Source organism: Orbicella franksi, chromosome 6, assembly GCF_964199315.1.
Source record: "Orbicella franksi chromosome 6, jaOrbFran1.1, whole genome shotgun sequence".
NCBI lineage: Eukaryota > Metazoa > Cnidaria > Anthozoa > Scleractinia > Merulinidae > Orbicella > Orbicella franksi.
This window is the reverse complement of record NC_138150.1, coordinates 29,572,853-29,592,852: the sequence shown is the minus strand read 5'-3', so window position 1 is coordinate 29,592,852 and position 20,000 is coordinate 29,572,853. Positions and strand designations below refer to the sequence as shown.

The following is a 20,000-nucleotide window of genomic DNA, read 5'->3' as shown; positions in this document are numbered from 1 at the left end:
TTTATAACATTGAGACTTTTGATATAGTATATATTGAATCTCGTCCGGCTTACATGAAGTCAAAAGCGCATAAACCGCGCGAAAATGTTCATTCAAAAATCTGACAAAGCGACACATCAAAATTTTTCTTGGATCGCGGCGAGTTTATAGTTTACATTTTCTCGATCTCGGGCAAACAAGCAACTTCAAACCGGTCGGTTAACCTAAATATCAAGCTGACGACAAACGAAACTTGCAGTCGGTGAACGGGTATCTCAAAAATTAGTTAAGCTTAAATACGGATCACTTTTCCGAAGAATTGAAAACAAACTGCACATGGTTGAAGCTTTTGGTGGCTGAGCTCTCTGTCCTTCATGGCCTCTTCGGCAAAAGAAAAGAACAATATGGAACAGACATTTCTTAAAAGCGAGAGTGCAGAAGAGAGCGAACAAACACCCCTAGCTTTGAGCTGTTTGAGATGCTCTTATTCAATAGCAGGTTTGTGGGTTTCGTTTCCCTTTCCACTGCGTAAATTGATGAGTTGCGCGTCTAGGGCTGAATTTGAACTCATGAATGGCTTTTAAAAATGATCTCTGTCACTTTCATTATTTGGTAAGATAAGCTTAAATGAACAGAAGACTGAGGAAAACGTCAGAAATGTAAGCTCATATTTGCGCACGATGCAGTCGTTCCTTCGAGCGGCTGTTTCTGCGATTTCAATAGTTCAATTCACGATCGAGTGAATCGAGCGATCGAGCAAAACTGAAACCCGAAAACTTGAGTTAAATAATTCATCAGACTCCAGAAAAGTTTTACAATGAAAGCTTGTACTGAATTTTGTTGTCGCTAAATCGCTGAAGCATTCTCTCTAAAATTCATTCTTTGCATTATTAACTTCCAAAGGTTGATCAGTTTACTGTTTTTTGGTCCGTCTCCGAGTGCCGAATGCCTTTGTTCGACCAGCTGATTCACCTCTTGCTCGCTAAATTAGCAAATCTCTTAAGTGAAGCCCAGGCAAAAAACTTCAGCTCGAAATCTCGTAGCTCACAGGAATAAGAGAAATAAGAATCATATTTTAAAAAGTATCACCATCGATGAAAAAAAGCTGCCGAAAAAAGTACAAATAAACAAACTGGCGTAAGTGTACAACCCACGGGCAAATGGGTCTAGCAAACGGTCTAGCATATTAATCAATCAAAACGCGCGCTTCGCTAAGGCTATGTTATAAGAATATATCGTGCTTTTGAATATTAAAGGTGCTTAAAACTGTGTCCACGCTGAAACTAACTCAAATTAATGAAAATATTTATTCTGGAACAATATAAATCTCTCCTATCTTGCATTCCTCATCGCTTCCCTGACTGGGTAGGCCTTGGCCTTGCAATTAGATTATTTACTGCGGAATATCCGAAAACCTAGGAACGTCTGTCTCCCGGGGACCCGTTCTCTCAAGGAACATAATTATTACAGATTCGCAGCTGTCAAAATTTTACTCAAGTTTCTTTTCAAAAACTCTCTTCTTTTTTACTTCAGTCAACCAAGAAACTAAATTGTAGTCTGCAGGACTTATTTCTCTGTCTCAGTTTTGTTTTCATTGTATTTTCCTCATTCCAAAATGTTAGCGATACTGGACGATCCGCACCAGAAATTATCTTCGGCGTACTCGATATTCTTACAGGATTGTATAAAACTTTTATATTTTCTCTGGGGCGAAGCAGTAGCCTAAGGGCCGTACCAGTAATCGCTGGATCAGATAAGTAAAGTCCTGCTGGAAAGGGTTAATTGGTGGAAGGGTCACTGGAGCTGCATATGTCATCACCTCCAGAGTGCTTTTGAATATTAAAAGTGCTTAGAACTGTGTCCACGCTGAACCTAACTCATATTACTGAAAATATTTATTCTGGGTAGGCCGTGGCCTCGCAGAATATCCGGAAAGCTAGACACTTCCGTTTCCCGGGGACTCTTTCTTTCAAGGAACATAATTAGTAGAGATTCGCAGCTGACAAAATTTTACTCAAGTTTATTTTCAAAAATCCTACTCTTTCCTACTTTAGTCAACCACGCAACCAAATTGTAGTCCAGCGCTCATTCCTCTCTCTCTCATTTTTGTTTCCATTGTATTTTCCTCACTAGAAAATGCTAGCAATTCTGGACGCTCCGCAACAGAAGTTATCCTGGGCGTTCTCGATATTCTTATACGATTGTATAAAATCTTCATAAAACTTCATTTTGTCAGGGGCGAAGCAGTAGGCCAAGGGCAGTACCATTAGTCGCTGGATCACTTAAGTTAAGTCCTGGTGGAAAGGGTTTATAAGAGGATGGGTTAGTGCAGCTGGATATGTCACGTCCTCCCGAGTAAGGAGTAAGGAGTAAGGAGTAAGGAGTAAGGAGTAAGGAGTAAGGAGTAAGGAGTAAGGAGTAAGGAGTAAGGAGTAAGGAGTAAGGAGTAAGGAGTAAGGAGTAAGGAGTAAGGAGTAAGGAGTAAGGAGTAAGGAGTAAGGAGTAAGGAGTAAGGAGTAAGGAGTAAGGAGTAAGGAGTAAGGAGTAAGGAGTAAGGAGTAAGGAGTAAGGAGTAAGGAGTAAGGAGTAAGGAGTAAGGAGTAAGGAGTAAGGAGTAAGGAGTAAGGAGTAAGGAGTAAGGAGTAAGGAGTAAGGAGTAAGGAGTAAGGAGTAAGGAGTAAGGAGTAAGGAGTAAGGAGTAAGGAGTAAGGAGTAAGGAGTAAGGAGTAAGGAGTAAGGAGTAAGGAGTAAGGAGTAAGGAGTAAGGAGTAAGGAGTAAGGAGTAAGGAGTAAGGAGTAAGGAGTAAGGAGTAAGGAGTAAGGAGTAAGGAGTAAGGAGTAAGGAGTAAGGAGTAAGGAGTAAGGAGTAAGGAGTAAGGAGTAAGGAGTAAGGAGTAAGGAGTAAGGAGTAAGGAGTAAGGAGTAAGGAGTAAGGAGTAAGGAGTAAGGAGTAAGGAGTAAGGAGTAAGGAGTAAGGAGTAAGGAGTAAGGAGTAAGGAGTAAGGAGTAAGGAGTAAGGAGTAAGGAGTAAGGAGTAAGGAGTAAGGAGTAAGGAGTAAGGAGTAAGGAGTAAGGAGTAAGGAGTAAGGAGTAAGGAGTAAGGAGTAAGGAGTAAGGAGTAAGGAGTAAGGAGTAAGGAGTAAGGAGTAAGGAGTAAGGAGTAAGGAGTAAGGAGTAAGGAGTAAGGAGTAAGGAGTAAGGAGTAAGGAGTAAGGAGTAAGGAGTAAGGAGTAAGGAGTAAGGAGTAAGGAGTAGGGAGTAAGGAGTAAGGAGTAGGGAGTAAGGAGTAAGGAGTAAGGAGTAAGGAGTAAGGAGTAAGGAGTAAGGAGTAAGGAGTAAGGAGTAAGGAGTAAGGAGTAAGGAGTAAGGAGTAAGGAGTAAGGAGTAAGGAGTAAGGAGTAAGGAGTAAGGAGTAAGGAGTAAGGAGTAAGGAGTAAGGAGTAAGGAGTAAGGAGTAAGGAGTAAGGAGTAAGGAGTAAGGAGTAAGGAGTAAGGAGTAAGGAGTAAGGAGTAAGGAGTAAGGAGTAAGGAGTAAGGAGTAAGGAGTAAGGAGTAAGGAGTAAGGAGTAAGGAGTAAGGAGTAAGGAGTAAGGAGTAAGGAGTAAGGAGTAAGGAGTAAGGAGTAAGGAGTAAGGAGTAAGGAGTAAGGAGTAAGGAGTAAGGAGTAAGGAGTAAGGAGTAAGAGTAAGGAGTAAGGAGTAAGGAGTAAGGAGTAAGGAGTAAGGAGTAAGGAGTAAGGAGTAAGGAGTAAGGAGTAAGGAGTAAGGAGTAAGGTAAGGAGTAAGGAGTAAGGAGTAAGGAGTAAGGAGTAAGGAGTAAGGAGTAAGGAGTAAGGAGTAAGGAGTAAGGAGTAAGGAGTAAGGTAAGGAGTAAGGAGTAAGGAGTAAGGAGTAAGGAGTAAGGAGTAAGGAGTAAGGAGTAAGGAGTAAGGAGTAAGGAGTAAGGAGTAAGGAGTAAGGAGTAAGGAGTAAGGAGTAAGGAGTAAGGAGTAAGGAGTAAGGAGTAAGGAGTAAGGAGTAAGGAGTAAGGAGTAAGGAGTAAGGAGTAAGGAGTAAGGAGTAAGGAGTAAGGAGTAAGGAGTAAGGAGTAAGGAGTAAGGAGTAAGGAGTAAGGAGTAAGGAGTAAGGAGTAAGGAGTAAGGAGTAAGGAGTAAGGAGTAAGGAGTAAGGAGTAAGGAGTAAGGAGTAAGGAGTAAGGAGTAAGGAGTAAGGAGTAAGGAGTAAGGAGTAAGGAGTAAGGAGTAAGGAGTAAGGAGTAAGGAGTAAGGAGTAAGAGTAAGGAGTAAGGAGTAAGGAGTAAGGAGTAAGGAGTAAGGAGTAAAGAGTAAAGAGTTAAGAGTAAAAGTAAAGAGTAAAGGAACATCGAAACACATAGTACAAAGACATCATGATGCATTTAGCTTGGACAACTGATGCATTTCTGAGTATGGGTTGTTTCAATCTATTTCAGGTTTTTGACAAAGTAAACGCATTATCATTCATGTTCAATCGATACATTTTCTGAAAGCTTAATAGTTATAGAATACAATCATATCTTTGAAATTACCTAAAAAGTTATTGTCGCAGTGATAATATATAGATTTAGGCCAGCCTAAAAGCGTAGCTCATGGGCCGGGTTGTTCAGAGCCCGAGTAAGTTAACCCAGGAAAACGTAGAATTTTGATTGGAGTTTTCAACTTTGCAGTGAGGTTTTCTGTATATTGTTTGGCCTTCTGTTTTGAGTTTTGACAATCACCATATACACAAAACAAAGCAGCAAAAAAACATTTGTATAGAAGAATAAGTTATAATTCGGTTAACTCTTAATCTTAATTCGGTTAACTCTTAATCCTCTTAATCCATGTTGCGCGACTCCGTCGTCGTCGCCGTCGCCGTCGCCGTCGCCGTCGCCGTCGCCGTCGTGCGTACGCACCCACGAGCAATACCGCTAGCTATGATAACCATGAGAAAATCAACTCATGGGTTTCCTTTTCTTTCCTATATGAGTGTTGGGCTCCGCTTGGAGGCCCCTCGGGCCGCCGGAGCTCCGCTATTAATTAAAAGAAATACACAGAAACACTGCTTCGCTTAAAATGGTTCGCTGCCGCGCGTCAATTATCGGAGCGGGGCGATTAATAATGGTAATAGGACCGAGTGGAGTCCAATTCGGTCTGTAATCATACGAGTGATTAACAAAATCGGACGACCGCGAAGCGGGAGTCCGATTTGTTAATCACGAGTATGATTACAGACTGAATTGGACGACACAATGTCCTGTTACCAATTAATCAAAACTATGACAAAATTCGAGAAATGAACAAACCATCGATTGATCTTTGAACGATTAAACGTCGTTATGAATGCTGAAAACAACAGCAGTTTACTCAACAAAGTGCACCGCAACAGCACGCGCAAAATGACGCGTAATGTTCAATTACAAGCATGACACTACACTACACTACACTGTCCAATTAATGCTCAAATCGGGCTGTTGATAGCCAATCACGTTCGAGAATTTTGTTATAGTTTTGATTAACCTCGGAAATGTTTTCTCACACATCACCCTCAAAAAGGGTGTCAGCGATTTTTCAATGCGGACGTTTCCTTCTCACTAAAGAGACCATAACTTTGAAACAGAAGCGAATTTAAACAAAGCCTGGCACTCTTTCTCGAAGGAGGTATCCTGGAACATAACTGCCAATTTTCAGCCAATTTCGTCTGATGACGGGCGTAAACGAACTAACAATGTTCCGACATCCTCATATGCAGCTTTATTTTATCTAGAAAAAGACGAAAAACGTTTTATGAGATTGGTATGATTAGGTGTTAAAAATCCCCTCCGCACTGACAGATGTCGGCATGGGTCAGTTTACCAAAACGTCTACAATTCTGGCGCGGAAACCCGTCGCAGTGAAATCGTCCGAGAAGCGACAAACTACAAAGAGCTCAGTTTATACAAGTTTGTATTTTAACTGCCGTGATTCCTTTTACTTAGAAGATTTCGTCGGCGGTGTAGGTATTATGTTGCTCAAGTTTAGGCTTCTTCATTCTCCAGACATTTTCTGAAACAATGCCTCGTGAAGCCAAAAGAGGAAATCTCGAGGTCTACATCTCCGCTTGACTCTCTCGTTGTGGAAGTTTTGGAATCGCGTCCGTTCTCCAGCGATTTCGTGTGACTAGCACTTGTAGTTCGTCCTTCAGCTATTGGCGGGACTAGTGTCCTCGTGTTCCTTCAACCATTCTTCTTGGTTACGGTGCGACCCACAGTAGCTCACAGTCGCTCAGAGCCAAAGGTCTTGCTCGACGCTGAACCTGTGGGTTCCACCAGATTTTCGCCTCTTCGGCTTCTGCGGGCAAGAAATTTTCTTGCAATAATGTAAGTATGCGTGCTGTAAAACAATAGATAATTAATAATAATAAAAAAACAAAAACAAAAAAAAAACAAATAAAACAATATCACGATTAAGTCTGTAAAAAAAAAAAAAAAAAAAAAAAAAAAAATTTTCTTGCGTTTACGTCTAGACTGCTGGCAGTCTGTTTTTCTCTCGAAGGACGCCTTAGCCTAAAGGGGAATAGCACGAGACAAGGGTGCGCCTTCTTCCCTACTCGGCCACCGCCATACCACCCTTTTGCGTTCACGATGACTAAACACTCGTGTAAATGGCCCTCAGAGATAAAACCGGCCGCCAGCAGACTAGATGCTTGGGATGAAAGAACCAGATCAAGAAAAGTTCGCGTGCAGAAACTAAATATCACACCGCAATTCCCCTTACACGTGACAACTGGCGGTGAATTTTATTTAGAGGTTTCAACGCCGTGAGGGGCCATTCGTTTTGCAAAATATTTTATTTATCTCAGTCTTCTCAATTTGAACAGCAAAAAAATATATTTTTCGCGTTTTTCGTAAAAACTCACCTACCATGATACCTCAAATCTAATTCTTCGTGTGTTATAAGTCCCTTCCAACAAACTAAACTGGAAAAGTTGTCCTGATTGTTCTTGTCTGTATCTCGAACCAAAATGGCGTGTAGGAAAGCACGTTTTCAGTTTACAGCCACCATTCTACAGATTTAGCGAAGATCTGGCTGAAATGTTCCCAGATAACTTCTATACGAAAGGATGTATCCGATTTTTTTAATTATGATCTGGTTTAACTGAGAAGTGTGGTTTTGTTTGGTTTATTAGGGCTGCCGGCTACCTCAAGTATTCAAACTTTAGAATGGTATAAAAAGAAAACAAAGGATTATTGAGAAATCGGAGACAGGCCCTTTTGAAGGGCATTGTGTAACGAATCGTGTCCAAAGTTAATCACACTGCCGCGTTAACCGAGGCACGTAACCGAACTTAAGGCCAAAACCTATAAATTACGCTGAATTTTGAAACTTTTATATTTAGGAAAAAAATTAAAAACCTATTCGAATTCCTCAACTATTTTAAAAGCTTTAAGGAAAAGTATACTTTAGGGGGGTTTATTTTCAAAGCCTCCGCACGAAAACGCGCTTACGTGAGGCCGTCCATTGAGTTATTAAAATACGGTTTGATATGTAATGCTAGTTGACAGGCTTTTCGGTGTTCAATTAGTGATTTTCTCCAGCGCTGTGACAATCGAGCAAATATCACGCTGAATTTGGCGTATACACCGTTTAACTATTGTTATATGTGGCACGCCAAAAATTAGCAAGCTGCCTAGCATTTTTCCCCGCCACCTACTAAAGTTTACTTGTTTTATTATCTTCAACGAAAAAAGAAAAACAAGCGCTTGTCGTTCAATATTCCCCAAAAAGACACTCGGGTTTAATAGATAATATTAATCGACATTTGTATCAAGCTTTTGTTCCATATTTTGATTTTCTTCAGCGCCGCCACAATCTCCACTATTGCTGGGTAACCAGCCTTTTCCAAGCAGACTCGGTCAATGATTAGCCCAGAGCTGATGATTGACAGGTACTCAAAGTTACCCCTCCTGCTCGAGGAGACTGACACAGCAAAATAACAGCCCTGAGACAAGTAGACTCCCCTGTTGACAGGTGGTCGTCCAATTAACTCCCTTGAAAAAAAAAACTTTTGTTTGGTGGCGTTCTCGTTACCGTTGCCGTTGTGGTTTTCTTAAGCTCCCTATTATCTTCTCCCGACAGCTCAGCTTTTTACAAAAACCTATATTTACATGAAAGAAGCTTTGAAGCCCGGCTATCAATTTGAGAAAATAATTAAAAGCATTTAAGAACTTAAAAGAACAATCAGGAAAGATCGAGAAGGATGAATATTCAGAATCAGAATAATAACCGATAGTTGTTTGTCTAATCTTTACTCACGACCAATTGCAAATGCTAATTCAAATTAATTAATCAACTTCTGTGCATGAAAACAGCGACTCAAAACATCCATTAAAGTCAGTTACCTCGAGCAGTTCCCTATTATTTTACTCGTGAAAGTTTCTACATCATGATAACAAAATTTTACGATAGTTTCGAGACATGAGGTAATAAAACATCGGGGATGAGTGATAAATCTTTAGTTTTAGTTGCCCTAAGCCTCGCAGCCGAGTTTGAATTTTTAATAAATCGATTTTGGCCTATTGCCAATTAAAGCTGAAATGATAGTTACGATAATCGCGGTTGCGAAGCAAACGTTGAGTGATTCTAGTGACTGTGCATCCAGTTACCATATGATCGCCACTGACTGACTCACGACTGAATGAAATACATGTGTGACATGATCTGAACAAACGACGACGCAATGCACTGCGGTGTATTTATCAACGCAAAGATCGCTACCATCTCTGGAGAGTAGTCTCCATATGATCGCAACCACTGTTGAACGAGTTTCTGCGCGAAACGTTACGACAATAAGGAAACCAGCCTTTAATAATAACACTGGAAATTAGAAAAAGACAACGCACGAAACTAATGAAAAGAGACCGGCAGTACATAAAAGAACAACTTACTTATAAGTGGAGTTGTTCTTGGTTCGTATAATTCGACATATTGTATAACAATAAAAATTTTTACATTCTGATGAATTTTCTGGCTTTTAGTGACACTTTTGTGATGATAATGTCATTATACAAGCAGGTACAATATCACTGAAGTGAAGTTTTTAAGTTCAGCTGTTGGAAACACTTTGGACTCAGAGATACATTTTCCGGGTTGGCTATCATTTCTCCTTTAACTTTTCGAGGTAAGGATCCCTGTTGGCCTTTTCTTTTTTATTTGATTCGTTCCTAGACGCTCCTAGGTTGAAGCATAAGGTTCGAGAAGTATCATTAGTATAAAAAAAAAAAAATTAATACCACAAAACGAAAAATAGTTGACCTCGCGACATTAAGCATATTCTGACGGAGTTGCCAGAGTTTCGTCTCTAAATGTATGGCTCTTTAATTGTGCGACTCTTCCCGTTTTTAAATGATATTTCTATTTATACCTATACTTTAATCTCAGAAAGTCAAGGGAGCTACAAATTAGATTTGGAAGAAGACTTCTCTTGCCTGATATATATTGTCACAATAATTAGCATTTGATATGTACAGAGATAAGAAAATGGCATCTGTTTTCCCCAAGTCTTTTAAATGTGTGTATTCAAATTAAGTTCTGGTGTTTAAGTAACTTCTCAAAGGTCTAATGTCGCCAACTGTTTGAGGGGATTTTTTGGTTTCCCTGGAAATTTGTAGATTAAGAGGGAATCCACCAGAAGTTCGAGTAACTAGTAGACAAAAACTTCGTACCAACATTATTTACCTTCTATTGCAAACTTCTATGTGACTGTTTTAAATATCTTCTTAAAAGAAATCATTTCTAACACAACACCAAATGTAGAAAACAAATGTTGAAGTTCATATGAAACACTTGAAAGTACTGGGGAAATGAAGCTGATGATGAAATTTTACCTATGTTTGCACAATTTCTCTGAACTTTGAAATTTATTCCCTCGACTTCCCATGGGAAATTGTTTTTGGTGTTATTTCAGGCAAATTTTTATATCTTTAGCTTTTACAAAATGCAAAAAGGACTGTAATATACTTAAAATTATTCAGGTACAAGGTTTTTGTCCACTGAAAGATGTCAGCCCTACTTTTAATAAATGAAGGAGGAAAACAGTGGTTCGTCATCACAGGTCAAGAAACGTTTACTTATAACACCAGGTTGTTTTAAAAACTGTTTTCGGTTTCGGCATGAGACTTTTTACAGAAAGATGGAACTTCAGTGAGAATGAGACGTGATAATTTCACTGTTTTGCACTTGTCATCCGGCCTGTATGAAGCGGGTGCCGCTCTACGCGGCGTATATTTATGCGCTCTCGCTGGGGACGCTTGTCTCTAGGCCTTTCCACGAATATCTGCATACTTTGGGGGACATTTAGAAGTTTCCGAGACATTAGGAACATATTAAGATATTTAGAAGATTTGGAGATATTTTTAGAAATGTTTATAGTTGTTTTTGGCTTAGTCCTGTGTTTTCCTCGCTATTTTCTTGAAACAAGACTCAGTCTTATGCCAGAGACAATCCAGTTCAGTGATTTCCCATTCAAAAAGTATATCTCATATCACTTAAGCTCGAAAGCTGCAATTTTCCAAAATGGCGGATGCTGGTAAAATCGATGTTCCTCAATTCCTTTTCCTCGACTTCCACTACTAGAAGAAAATTTTGGTTTGAGTGATTCAAAATCGATGTATTTTTACAACAAAAATAAAAGCTAATTAGAGGGTTTTTCGAGATATTTAGGATGTTTTTGGTGATATTAACACTTTTTGAGAATTTGCGGAAAGACAGCCTATTTAACTTACTTTACGTGATATTTGTGGAGAGGCCTACTTGTCTCTCATCATTGCTCCTTTAAAAAGCGCTTGTCTTTGAAGCACGCTCCGTATTAGGCTATTTGCATGATGGCGTCATATGACTACAACCACGAGAAGCCTTCATTTTTTCTTTTTCTTGTGCTAATTAGGGCAATTGTTATTTAAAACCTACTTGGACTTCAAAATTTGAATGATAAAGAAAAAACGAAAGGAATTCTGGTAGTTCAAATCTGCTATTGAAGCTGCTTGTCGTCGCATCCTTCATTTCTAGAACGCGAGTCTTTTTACATGGAAGGTATGAATCTTGGTTAGTCTCTTATCTGCCATTGGAGAGCCCGTCTCTCTGAAATTTTTTTTTAACGAATATGGGATGTCTGCAACAGAAATTTCGGCAAAATGCCGAGTCCATTATGTTTTGTTTTGATCGTATCCATGACAAAGGTCTTGATCATGATTGGCTCACCGAACGCATCTTTGTTACGTAATCGACGTATGAACGCGTGCCTGTCCAAATATAAGTACCCAATTTCAACTTTTTGAATCAATTGAATACCTACATCAGTTGCGTGCGCTTAACTATTGTTCCTTACAGTTTTAAAACTCATGGAAAACAATATGGCTTTTTTCGCCCAAAAGAAGTTCTCAAAAGACTTTTTTAGTCTCGAAATTTGTTTTTGATACGACTAACTAGTAACTGGATCGTGCGTCGTAGAATTCACAGAATAATACCAGGGATGGCGGATCGTATTTTGAATTGGTGGTGGGGGGGAGGGGGGCTTACAAGCGAACGCCAGAGGCGCTAACTTGTAGGGGACTGGAGATATTTGTAAAATTATTCACAAGTGAATGCAGATGGTGAATTTTAAGCTCGGTAATGAAATGTGAAAAGTGAGCTGATCAACATGACACGAGCGCGGGACAAAGAAATGAGCTCAGTTAAATGACCCTGCTCTCGATGAGTTCTCGAAGCTCAGTGGATAGAGCGCCCGACCGGTGTTCGGGAGGTCACCCAGATTTTTTCTTCGTCCTACGCTCATGTCATGTTGATCACTTCACTTTTCACAAAATTATTATTTTATGTAGCCTCCAGCCCCCCCCCCTCCCCCCCCCCTCCCCCCTCCTCCCCGTCTCCGCCGTCCCTGTAATCGCACTCATAATTTAAAATCACTCTTGCTATAAATTACTCCCAGATTTGTACTCCACTCGGTCCAATATCTATTACTTATACTTTAGCGACAGCAATACTATTTATGAGTTTATTTTCGGATCACATGATTTTTCATTGATATTCAGTGACAAAAACATCGTCTGGCAGCAAATTAGTTAACTTGCCAGTATAGGCTTTCATCAACAGCTACAAAGTTAATATTTATCCAAATTAGACGTTAGTCTTTACAACTAAACTGCAAAGATAGTAGTTGGACCGAGTGGAGTGCAATTCAGGGAGGGAGTCCTGTCGTACACTTCCACCAAGGGTAAGCCATCGAAATTTAATGCATTTGGCCGCGGTTTTGTCATGGCATCGTTAATATAAATAGTTTAATTAATTTACTCGTTCATATTGACGACCTTTGAATATTTATCGGAAGTTCTAAATTGATATACTAGCAATCAACGAAACAAAACTAAACAGTTCTATCAGTGATGGTGAAATATATATGCCGAGATTTGAAGTCAAGTTAATGGGAGAAGCGGTGGCGGATGTGTATTTATTTATGAAATAATATAAATGATATATGTTGATCAACTTATGCCTTGTAATCGAAATTATTAGGCCGCATTCTAGACCCTTGATAATAATTACGTGGTACAGATTTCCGAGCTCTTCCCAGAACATTTTTTCTCGATTTGAAGCACTGGTAGATAAAATTGATTCCGAACACAAGGATTTCTACCTGCTGGGAGATCTAAATTGCGACACGTTGCGCGATCGGTCAAACATTCGATATTTAGGGGCTGAATCGAATGATTTCTGAGCCAACAAGGATTAATCCATCTCTGCATAACTAATTCTCCCGAAAAAAATCGTTAATTCTGGTGTCGTCCATCTTGGTATTAGCGATCATTCACTGAGCGTGTTAGCACTCGTTATACTATTGAGACCCATGCATTTTCAAAAATGTTAATAACGACCAATTCTTAAACGACCTTGTGCAACAACCATAGGATTTTTAAAATTAGCTTAGAGCCAAATCCCACAGCTATGTGGAATGTATGGAAGTCCTTGTTCATGAAAATCGTTGATAAACATGCCCCACTCAAAACTAAACGGATTAACTTACCATGCCAAATGTTTTCGTCGTTTTGCTCTGCGAATTTTGCCCGGCGCTGAGTGTGTGCTCTCATTCTTTCAGCTTCTGTGATTGGTTTTCCTGGGTCATCTGATGAATTTGTTGAGAATAATCAACTTGAACACGAAAGTACAATAAAATTTTCTACACTTTGACAAATATTTTCACATAGTTATTTCATAGAAGAAATAAACCACTCTTTCTATGGGTTTACCGGCGTAATAAACCACGCAGGATGTTGTGAGAACACTCGAAAAGCTTGTAAATAACGGCTAGTGATTTACAAGCTTTTCTCGAAAACGAAAATGGAAACAAAAACATTTAGCGCTATAAATATTCTAGGAAAGGAAAGGAAAAGGTTATCGCTGAAACACAGAGCGTGTATCAATTAATTTTAAAGAACTTCGACGGGAAAATGCAAGTATTCGTGGCAGGAATGAGTCATCACGAAAGTAAAAGACTATACGAAAAGTTTGCAAGTAGTACAAAATTCATGCGCTTGGCGAAGTGATTCAATCACAGTTTTCAAAGTTTTGCGAATGGAAAAAAGATTACTTCTGAAAACTCTGTTTCTGAAATTTAATCAGAATTGCTACTCGATAAGCATAATGTTACCTCGAAAGAAATCTTTTACCTGCTTTTTTATCCACCCAGATTGATCATTCAAGCCCAGCTGTAGTCAGAACTGCGTCTTCCAAAGACCGTGAAAAGCACTGAAAGCGCTTAAAACTTTCTTCTAAACTCAAGCGTAAACGGAATCGACGTAAAATTTTGGCCATGGAAATTAGAAAAAGATCAAGCTTTATATTGCGACCAAATTCTGGTCCTGTTTTTCCTTGCAAATTTCAATGTATATGTTGAATTAAAAGATATTCGTGCTATTGATATCTCAGCCAGTGAAAGCCGAAAATATATATAGAGCTTTTTAAATGTATTTTTCCAGTAGTGTTCTGAGCTCCCTATTTCTCACGCAGTGCTGCGTGTCAAAACCCTGTGTTTACCGGTACAATATACGATAGGTTTTTTTACTAATCAGAGCGCGCGTAGTATCTCAGTTATTTTATGTAGATGCGTACGAAAACCCTTCATTGTTAGCCGCCAGTTGTTTACCGGAAGACAACCCAGAAAAAAAGTGAGATATCCAAGCTGGAATAATTTGGCCACGAGAGTGGCGATTTGTTGACTAAAATAACTTTAGTGACAGCTTAATTACCGAAAACTCGACGGATCGTTAGCGCAGGTGGGCGTGAAAACAGGCCCAGCCGTAAGCGAGAGTAAAGGCCAGTGACTGGTGAAGGCGGAATGACTGGGGATGGAGGTGGGAAAATTCTCTGATGTGTACTCCGCGAAGGTTACGAAGAATGAGGGCGAACGCATGTCTTACACTCTCCTTGTATGATGGGAATAAACCGCAGAATTAAAGATATTCAATTTGATTATAGACGAACGGATATATGCCGCATTCCAGCCTTCAGAACGGCCACATGGCAATTACGATCAGACAATACTAAAATGATTACTATACTAAAATGTTTATTAAACTAATGTCGGCCTCTACGTAAATGACATTATGGCGGTGTCCATAATCTCGTGTTTTTATAAAATATTGTATACACTCTTTGAGCAGCACTAAGATCAATTGTCCCTGAATATTGAACACACTCTTGGTACACCAAAATATAGTGAAGAAAACTAATACTGTTGACATTCTTTATATATTTTCGGTTACGTATGACGTGCGAAAGGTGCCAAAAATATAAAACTTGTTCTACGAAAAAAAAAAAAAAAAAGAGAATAAAGTTGGTTATTACCTGAGTCTCACACCTTGAGGCGATCAACAGACAGGCTTTATTGCAATGAAAAATATACCTTTCATTTTTATTTCTCAAAGTAATTAACAATTCAAGTCATCAAATTAAAACAAAGAAAACCGTGAAAGAGGTTTGGATACCCGGTCTTAATTAGCCTGGATTTTGACGAGTTTACTTCTCCGTTTACTCCTTAGTCAAAGATACTCCGCTGCGCGTCGTATTTTCAACATGTTCAACTCTCTTCTCGGTGTTTGGATATCCCGATGAAACACTGTCTCTCGAGTTTGATATATTACATGTCCAACATGTTTATGATAATTATAGTGGTCATCTGTGATCAATTTTTGCAAATAACACAAGTTTTATATATTTAGAACAAGTTTCATGTTAGCCATTATCATCAAGCGCACTGTTATTTTGTTTTTATTCAGATCACACGGCACGTTCATTGGCGCACTTCAATCATGTCCGGGTCAGCCAGTGTTGTCATAACAACGGTACTCTCCATATTCGTCGTTGTAGGTATCGTGGGAAACTGTCTGGTGTGTGCGATTATAAAGAGGCATCGAGTTATGAGGTATTTCCACAAGCCAGATTACGTTGAACATACTTTATTTAAAATATTCAGTGACCACGCTCTTCATTAAAGGAGAAACGCTAACATAACTGAGTTGGATAACTTATAAAATACTGATTAACGTCTTGTGAGTTTGAGTTTGTGGACGGATAAAAAATAAATTTTGTCGATTTGTTAAAATTGTCCATCTTATCAGTGGAGAATTTGCCATAGCATACCATTATAGGGTTTTACACATTAAGCCGGCAATTTTTAAGCGTAATAGTGAGGCTAAGAGATCGAGCATTCTTCCAGAATACTGAACAGTGACCAAAACTGTCTGATGATTAGGCCGGCCGAAAGAAATCAAGATACAAGCCACACAGTGTACACAGCACCTGCAAACGAAAAAAAGCCTCCAAATACTAAAGGATACCGACTTAACTAGAAAATTTATTTCGAAACTAACCAGGCCAGAGCAATTAGGGATGATATTGACGCCTCGTCTATGCTTCAATATTATTATAACTAGCGCTAAGTGGAAATATCAGCTTCTTTATGTGAGCAAATAATGGAAAACAATTATGGTGACGTCTTTCAAGCTTAACAGTGAGCCGATTTTTTAACATCTAACACTAGCATAGTAATGAAACATTTGAGCATACTGTGTAAAACCCTACACCATTACATCAAAATACCTGCAAAACAGCTTTCAATACGTTAAAGATAGACACCAGATCTGATCGGCCGCAAGTGGAAATGTATCCATTCCCAAGCCCAATTTTTAATCAATTTGTAAATAGTAGTTAACGAGGGCCACCCTAATTAACTAATTAACCCTCTTTAAATATTGTTATTATACGGTTTTGAGCTTCTTTCGCACACGCGTGACTAATCTTTCATTATGCGCATACGTTGTCATGTGGGTATTACGTGGTCTCATGTTATCTATATATTCCACAGGATTCCCATTAATTATCTTCTCGTGAACTTAGCTGTTGCGGATATCCTGTTCGTGACGTTTATCTCCCCGAATGTACTCGTTATCCAATTTTCCTTCACCAACCTTCCGGACGGAGTGACTGGAACAGTTTTATGTAAATTTTTTACAACTGGAACCATAGCGTGGGTTGGAGCAGCCTCGTCAATACTTACTTTGGCTGTGGTCGCCGTTGAACGATACTATGCAGTGGTTTATCCCCTTGGTGACAAAGAAAAAGTAACCATGGATAGTCTGAAGGTTAGGCCAAGGCCCTATTTGTACTACGCGAAATTGCATTTGTTTGGCAAAAAAAAACTGTCAATTCGAAGCTATATTTAGTGCGAACGATTTTTTCACCTGCGAAAATTTTCGCACTTCAAAGATGCCATTTATAAGTTTTGGAGGCCGTGAATTTTTTTCCAGGCGAGAAAATCGTCATATTTCATCATATTTCGCAACAAATTATACAAAGCGTATAGCAATAGTTGACATATACCGAAAATTTATAGTGGTAATAGGACTGAGTGGAGTCCAATTCGGTGTGTACTCATACGAGTGATTAACAAAATCGGACGACCGCGAAGCGGGATTTCGATTTGTTAATCACGAGTATGATTACAGACTGAATTGGACGACACGATGTCCTGTTACCAGTTAATCAAAACTATGACAAAATTCGAGAAATGAGCAAACCATCGATTGATCGCTGAACGACTAAACGTCGTTATGAATGCTGAAAAACACAGCAGTTTACTCAACAAAGTGCACCGCAACAGCACGTGCAAAATGACGCGTACTGTCCAATTACAAGCATGACGCGTATACACTGTCCAATTAATGCTCAAATCGGGCTGCTGATAGCCAATCACGTACGAGAATTTTGTTATAGTTTTGGTTAATAATGGTAATAAAACTGAGTGGAGTCCAATTCGGTCTGTAATCATACGAGTGATTAACAAAATCGGACGACCGCGAAGCGGGAGTCCGATTTGTTAATCACGAGTATGATTACAGACTGAATTGGACGACACGATGTCCTGTTACCAATTAATCAAAACTATGACAACATTCGAGAAACGAACAAACCATCGATTGATCGCTGAACGATTACACGTCGTTACGAATGCTGAAAAACACAGCAGTTTACTCAACAGAGTGCACCGCAACAGCGCGCGCAAAATGACGCGTACTGTCCAATTACAAGCATGACGCGTACACTGTCCAATTAATGCTCAAATCGGGCTGCTGATAACCAATCACGTTCGAGAATTTTGTTATAGTTTTGATTAAGCATGCTTAAGTGCTAAAAAGACAACAAAAACGAGAAAATTTTGATTACCAATTTCAATATTTTCACACAATCCAAACGTTCGTTTTAGTCAGCGAACAGGGCCTAAACGGATAATTTTTTAAAATATAAAAAAAACATACTGTATCAATAGGGGTCCCCCATTAATACAGTATAAATAGCTTTCCAAAATTTAACGGTTATACTTTTGAAAATGTATGTTGACTAGAATACGAAACGTCAAGTTCATAAAATGCAAATGTTTAAAATTCTTATCACCGCTGTTTGTTTTATATTTTTAATCAAGCTATGATGGCCGAAGACCAAGAGTTATTAATTATTAATTATTGGCAGGAGCCATAATCGGGGACGGAGACCGTAAGTCTTGGGACCCGCGCTCACCTATGATATGGGACAATTTTTCTATTTTTAGAACAAATTGCGCCATCCGGACGTCATATATCCGCGCGGATCTACGCACATGTCGGGGCCTCTCGCGTGGATGTTGTCACGTTGCGTGATCAAATGGTGAGAGTTGCGAGATTCTCTTGCAGATTTTTCACAGCGATGGCAGGGAATAAGGCAGGGAATAAGAACCAGGGCTCTCATATGTAGTTTTATGCCCTGAGCTAACGGAAAAGGTGGGTTTTTTAGGGTCGAAAACAAGCCTTCAATCTCGCGCTGGGAATGAATAACAAGATCTGCTCGCGCTAGTTGTAAGTTACGCATATGCTTTTGCGTTTGTTTTGACTTGAGATTATAGCAAGAAAACTCTCTACTCTGGTATCGAGTTAATTTGTGAGTTTCTCAGACAATGCTTAATCATAACCAAAACCTGTTTTTCATGGTTTCTTATTGTTCCTACTTCTTTGGCGAGTTTGCAAAAGTTTTTGAAAGGAAAGTCTGACGCGTACAAGTAGCTCATTTGCATAGTGCAGCTTGTGCACTTTCAAGTCCGAGTCGGTGTTTTCAATTGTCAAGAAATCTTGACAAAGATTTATTTCATTATCTTTTGTGCTAAGATGCTGCCACAAATTTCACGAACGCAAAAAGGCCACTAACATCATGTGTGTTTCTTCAACCGAGTGAAATTTTACAGTGCGAAAATGAAAATAGACAAGGAGTTTTGATAACTCGATCAACAAAATCGAAATCGTTATTCGAAGTTGATTAAAGAAAGCGTCATCGCAACTTTGCTGATTATTTCTGCTCTATTAACATACTTTCAGCTTAGCTTTACGTTCTCAAACATTTATCAATCTTAACCATGTTTAAAAACTATAGAGTTATTGTTTGAGTTCGATGTACGTTTTCACGCGAAAGTGCGGCGGAAGTACAATTTGTCATGTTTGCTGACTGTACAAAACACGCAAATAACAAGAATGTAGCTGTTTACGCGCAAGTCCTGTTGACTGTTTTGCGTGTTTTATATGCCATTCATTCGGCTTAGTTCAGGCAAGACCATGGTTTCGATCCTACATGTGGATCTCATCAGTTGCCGGTATTTCCAAAATACTCTGTACGTCTGAAGTTGCTGGTGCAACTCGTACCTCGGTGAGAATGCAAGACATTCTGCGGCTTGGCACAAACTTCTCGTGGTGTGTACCCTTGTGACGGATAGAAAATGTCTGGTTTCTATTGGCTATAACAGCTAGCCAATGCCGTAATGTACTTTTCGATCCTTACTTTTTTGAAGCTCGACCTCGTTATTTTGTGTTTCTCTGACGGTATTTTTTCTAGATTTCTAGGCACTCGATGGCTGATCTGCAATGTGGAGCTATTTTAATATAAACGCACATGTTCTTTTGCAAACCCCTTCTTGAGAGCGTATTTTTGCTTTAAGCTCCTTGACTCTCGTTGAGTGCTGGTATGTCTTGCACGATGTAGAACGGGGCACGTCCATATAATTATAGTAGTATCTACGGACGTAAAGTTATTGGGCCTTAATGAAACATCAAGCGTTGCTTACAATTCAGGCGAAACTCAAACTAGCAATTGTTTTGTTTTACTTTTCGGTCGCGATAGACTGGCAAATTCCTCGCAAGCGTGTGGTAAGAGGAGCTAGAAAACTATGAAGTCCTGAAACTCTGCTCTATCTAAATATATCCAGCTAGTGTTTTGCTGTGTCATGGAAAAGCTGTTAATCTTCAACATATGTGAAATTTACAGTGGAGTAATGTACAGCTCATGTAAAAGAAGCATCGGAACACAACTTGGTCCGCGCTATATATGTAGGCTTAAAGCGGAACATACCTAAATTCGACACTTACTTCACTGCAACTGGAGCAGCTTACGACGAAAATATTTAAGCAAAATTCCAACA

The 20,000-nt window shown here is 39.3% G+C and overlaps 2 protein-coding genes across 2 annotated transcripts in view; one reads left to right on the top strand and one right to left on the bottom strand.

The window, feature by feature from the left end:
* LOC145489067 (adenosine receptor A3-like) overlaps positions 1-20,000 on the bottom strand; it is a 252,168-nt gene that overhangs the window by 186,473 nt on the left and 45,695 nt on the right. The window lies entirely within an intron of this gene.
* The window catches only part of LOC145489069 (galanin receptor 2a-like), a 12,881-nt gene continuing 5,014 nt past the window's right edge, over positions 12,134-20,000 (top strand). The window contains exons 1-3 of the mRNA XM_081467973.1: positions 12,134-12,224; positions 15,283-15,428; positions 16,371-16,647. Of these exons, the coding sequence (XP_081324099.1) occupies positions 15,316-15,428; positions 16,371-16,647 (390 nt within the window). The 5' untranslated portion in view covers positions 12,134-12,224; positions 15,283-15,315. The remainder of the gene's footprint in view (positions 12,225-15,282; positions 15,429-16,370; positions 16,648-20,000) is intronic.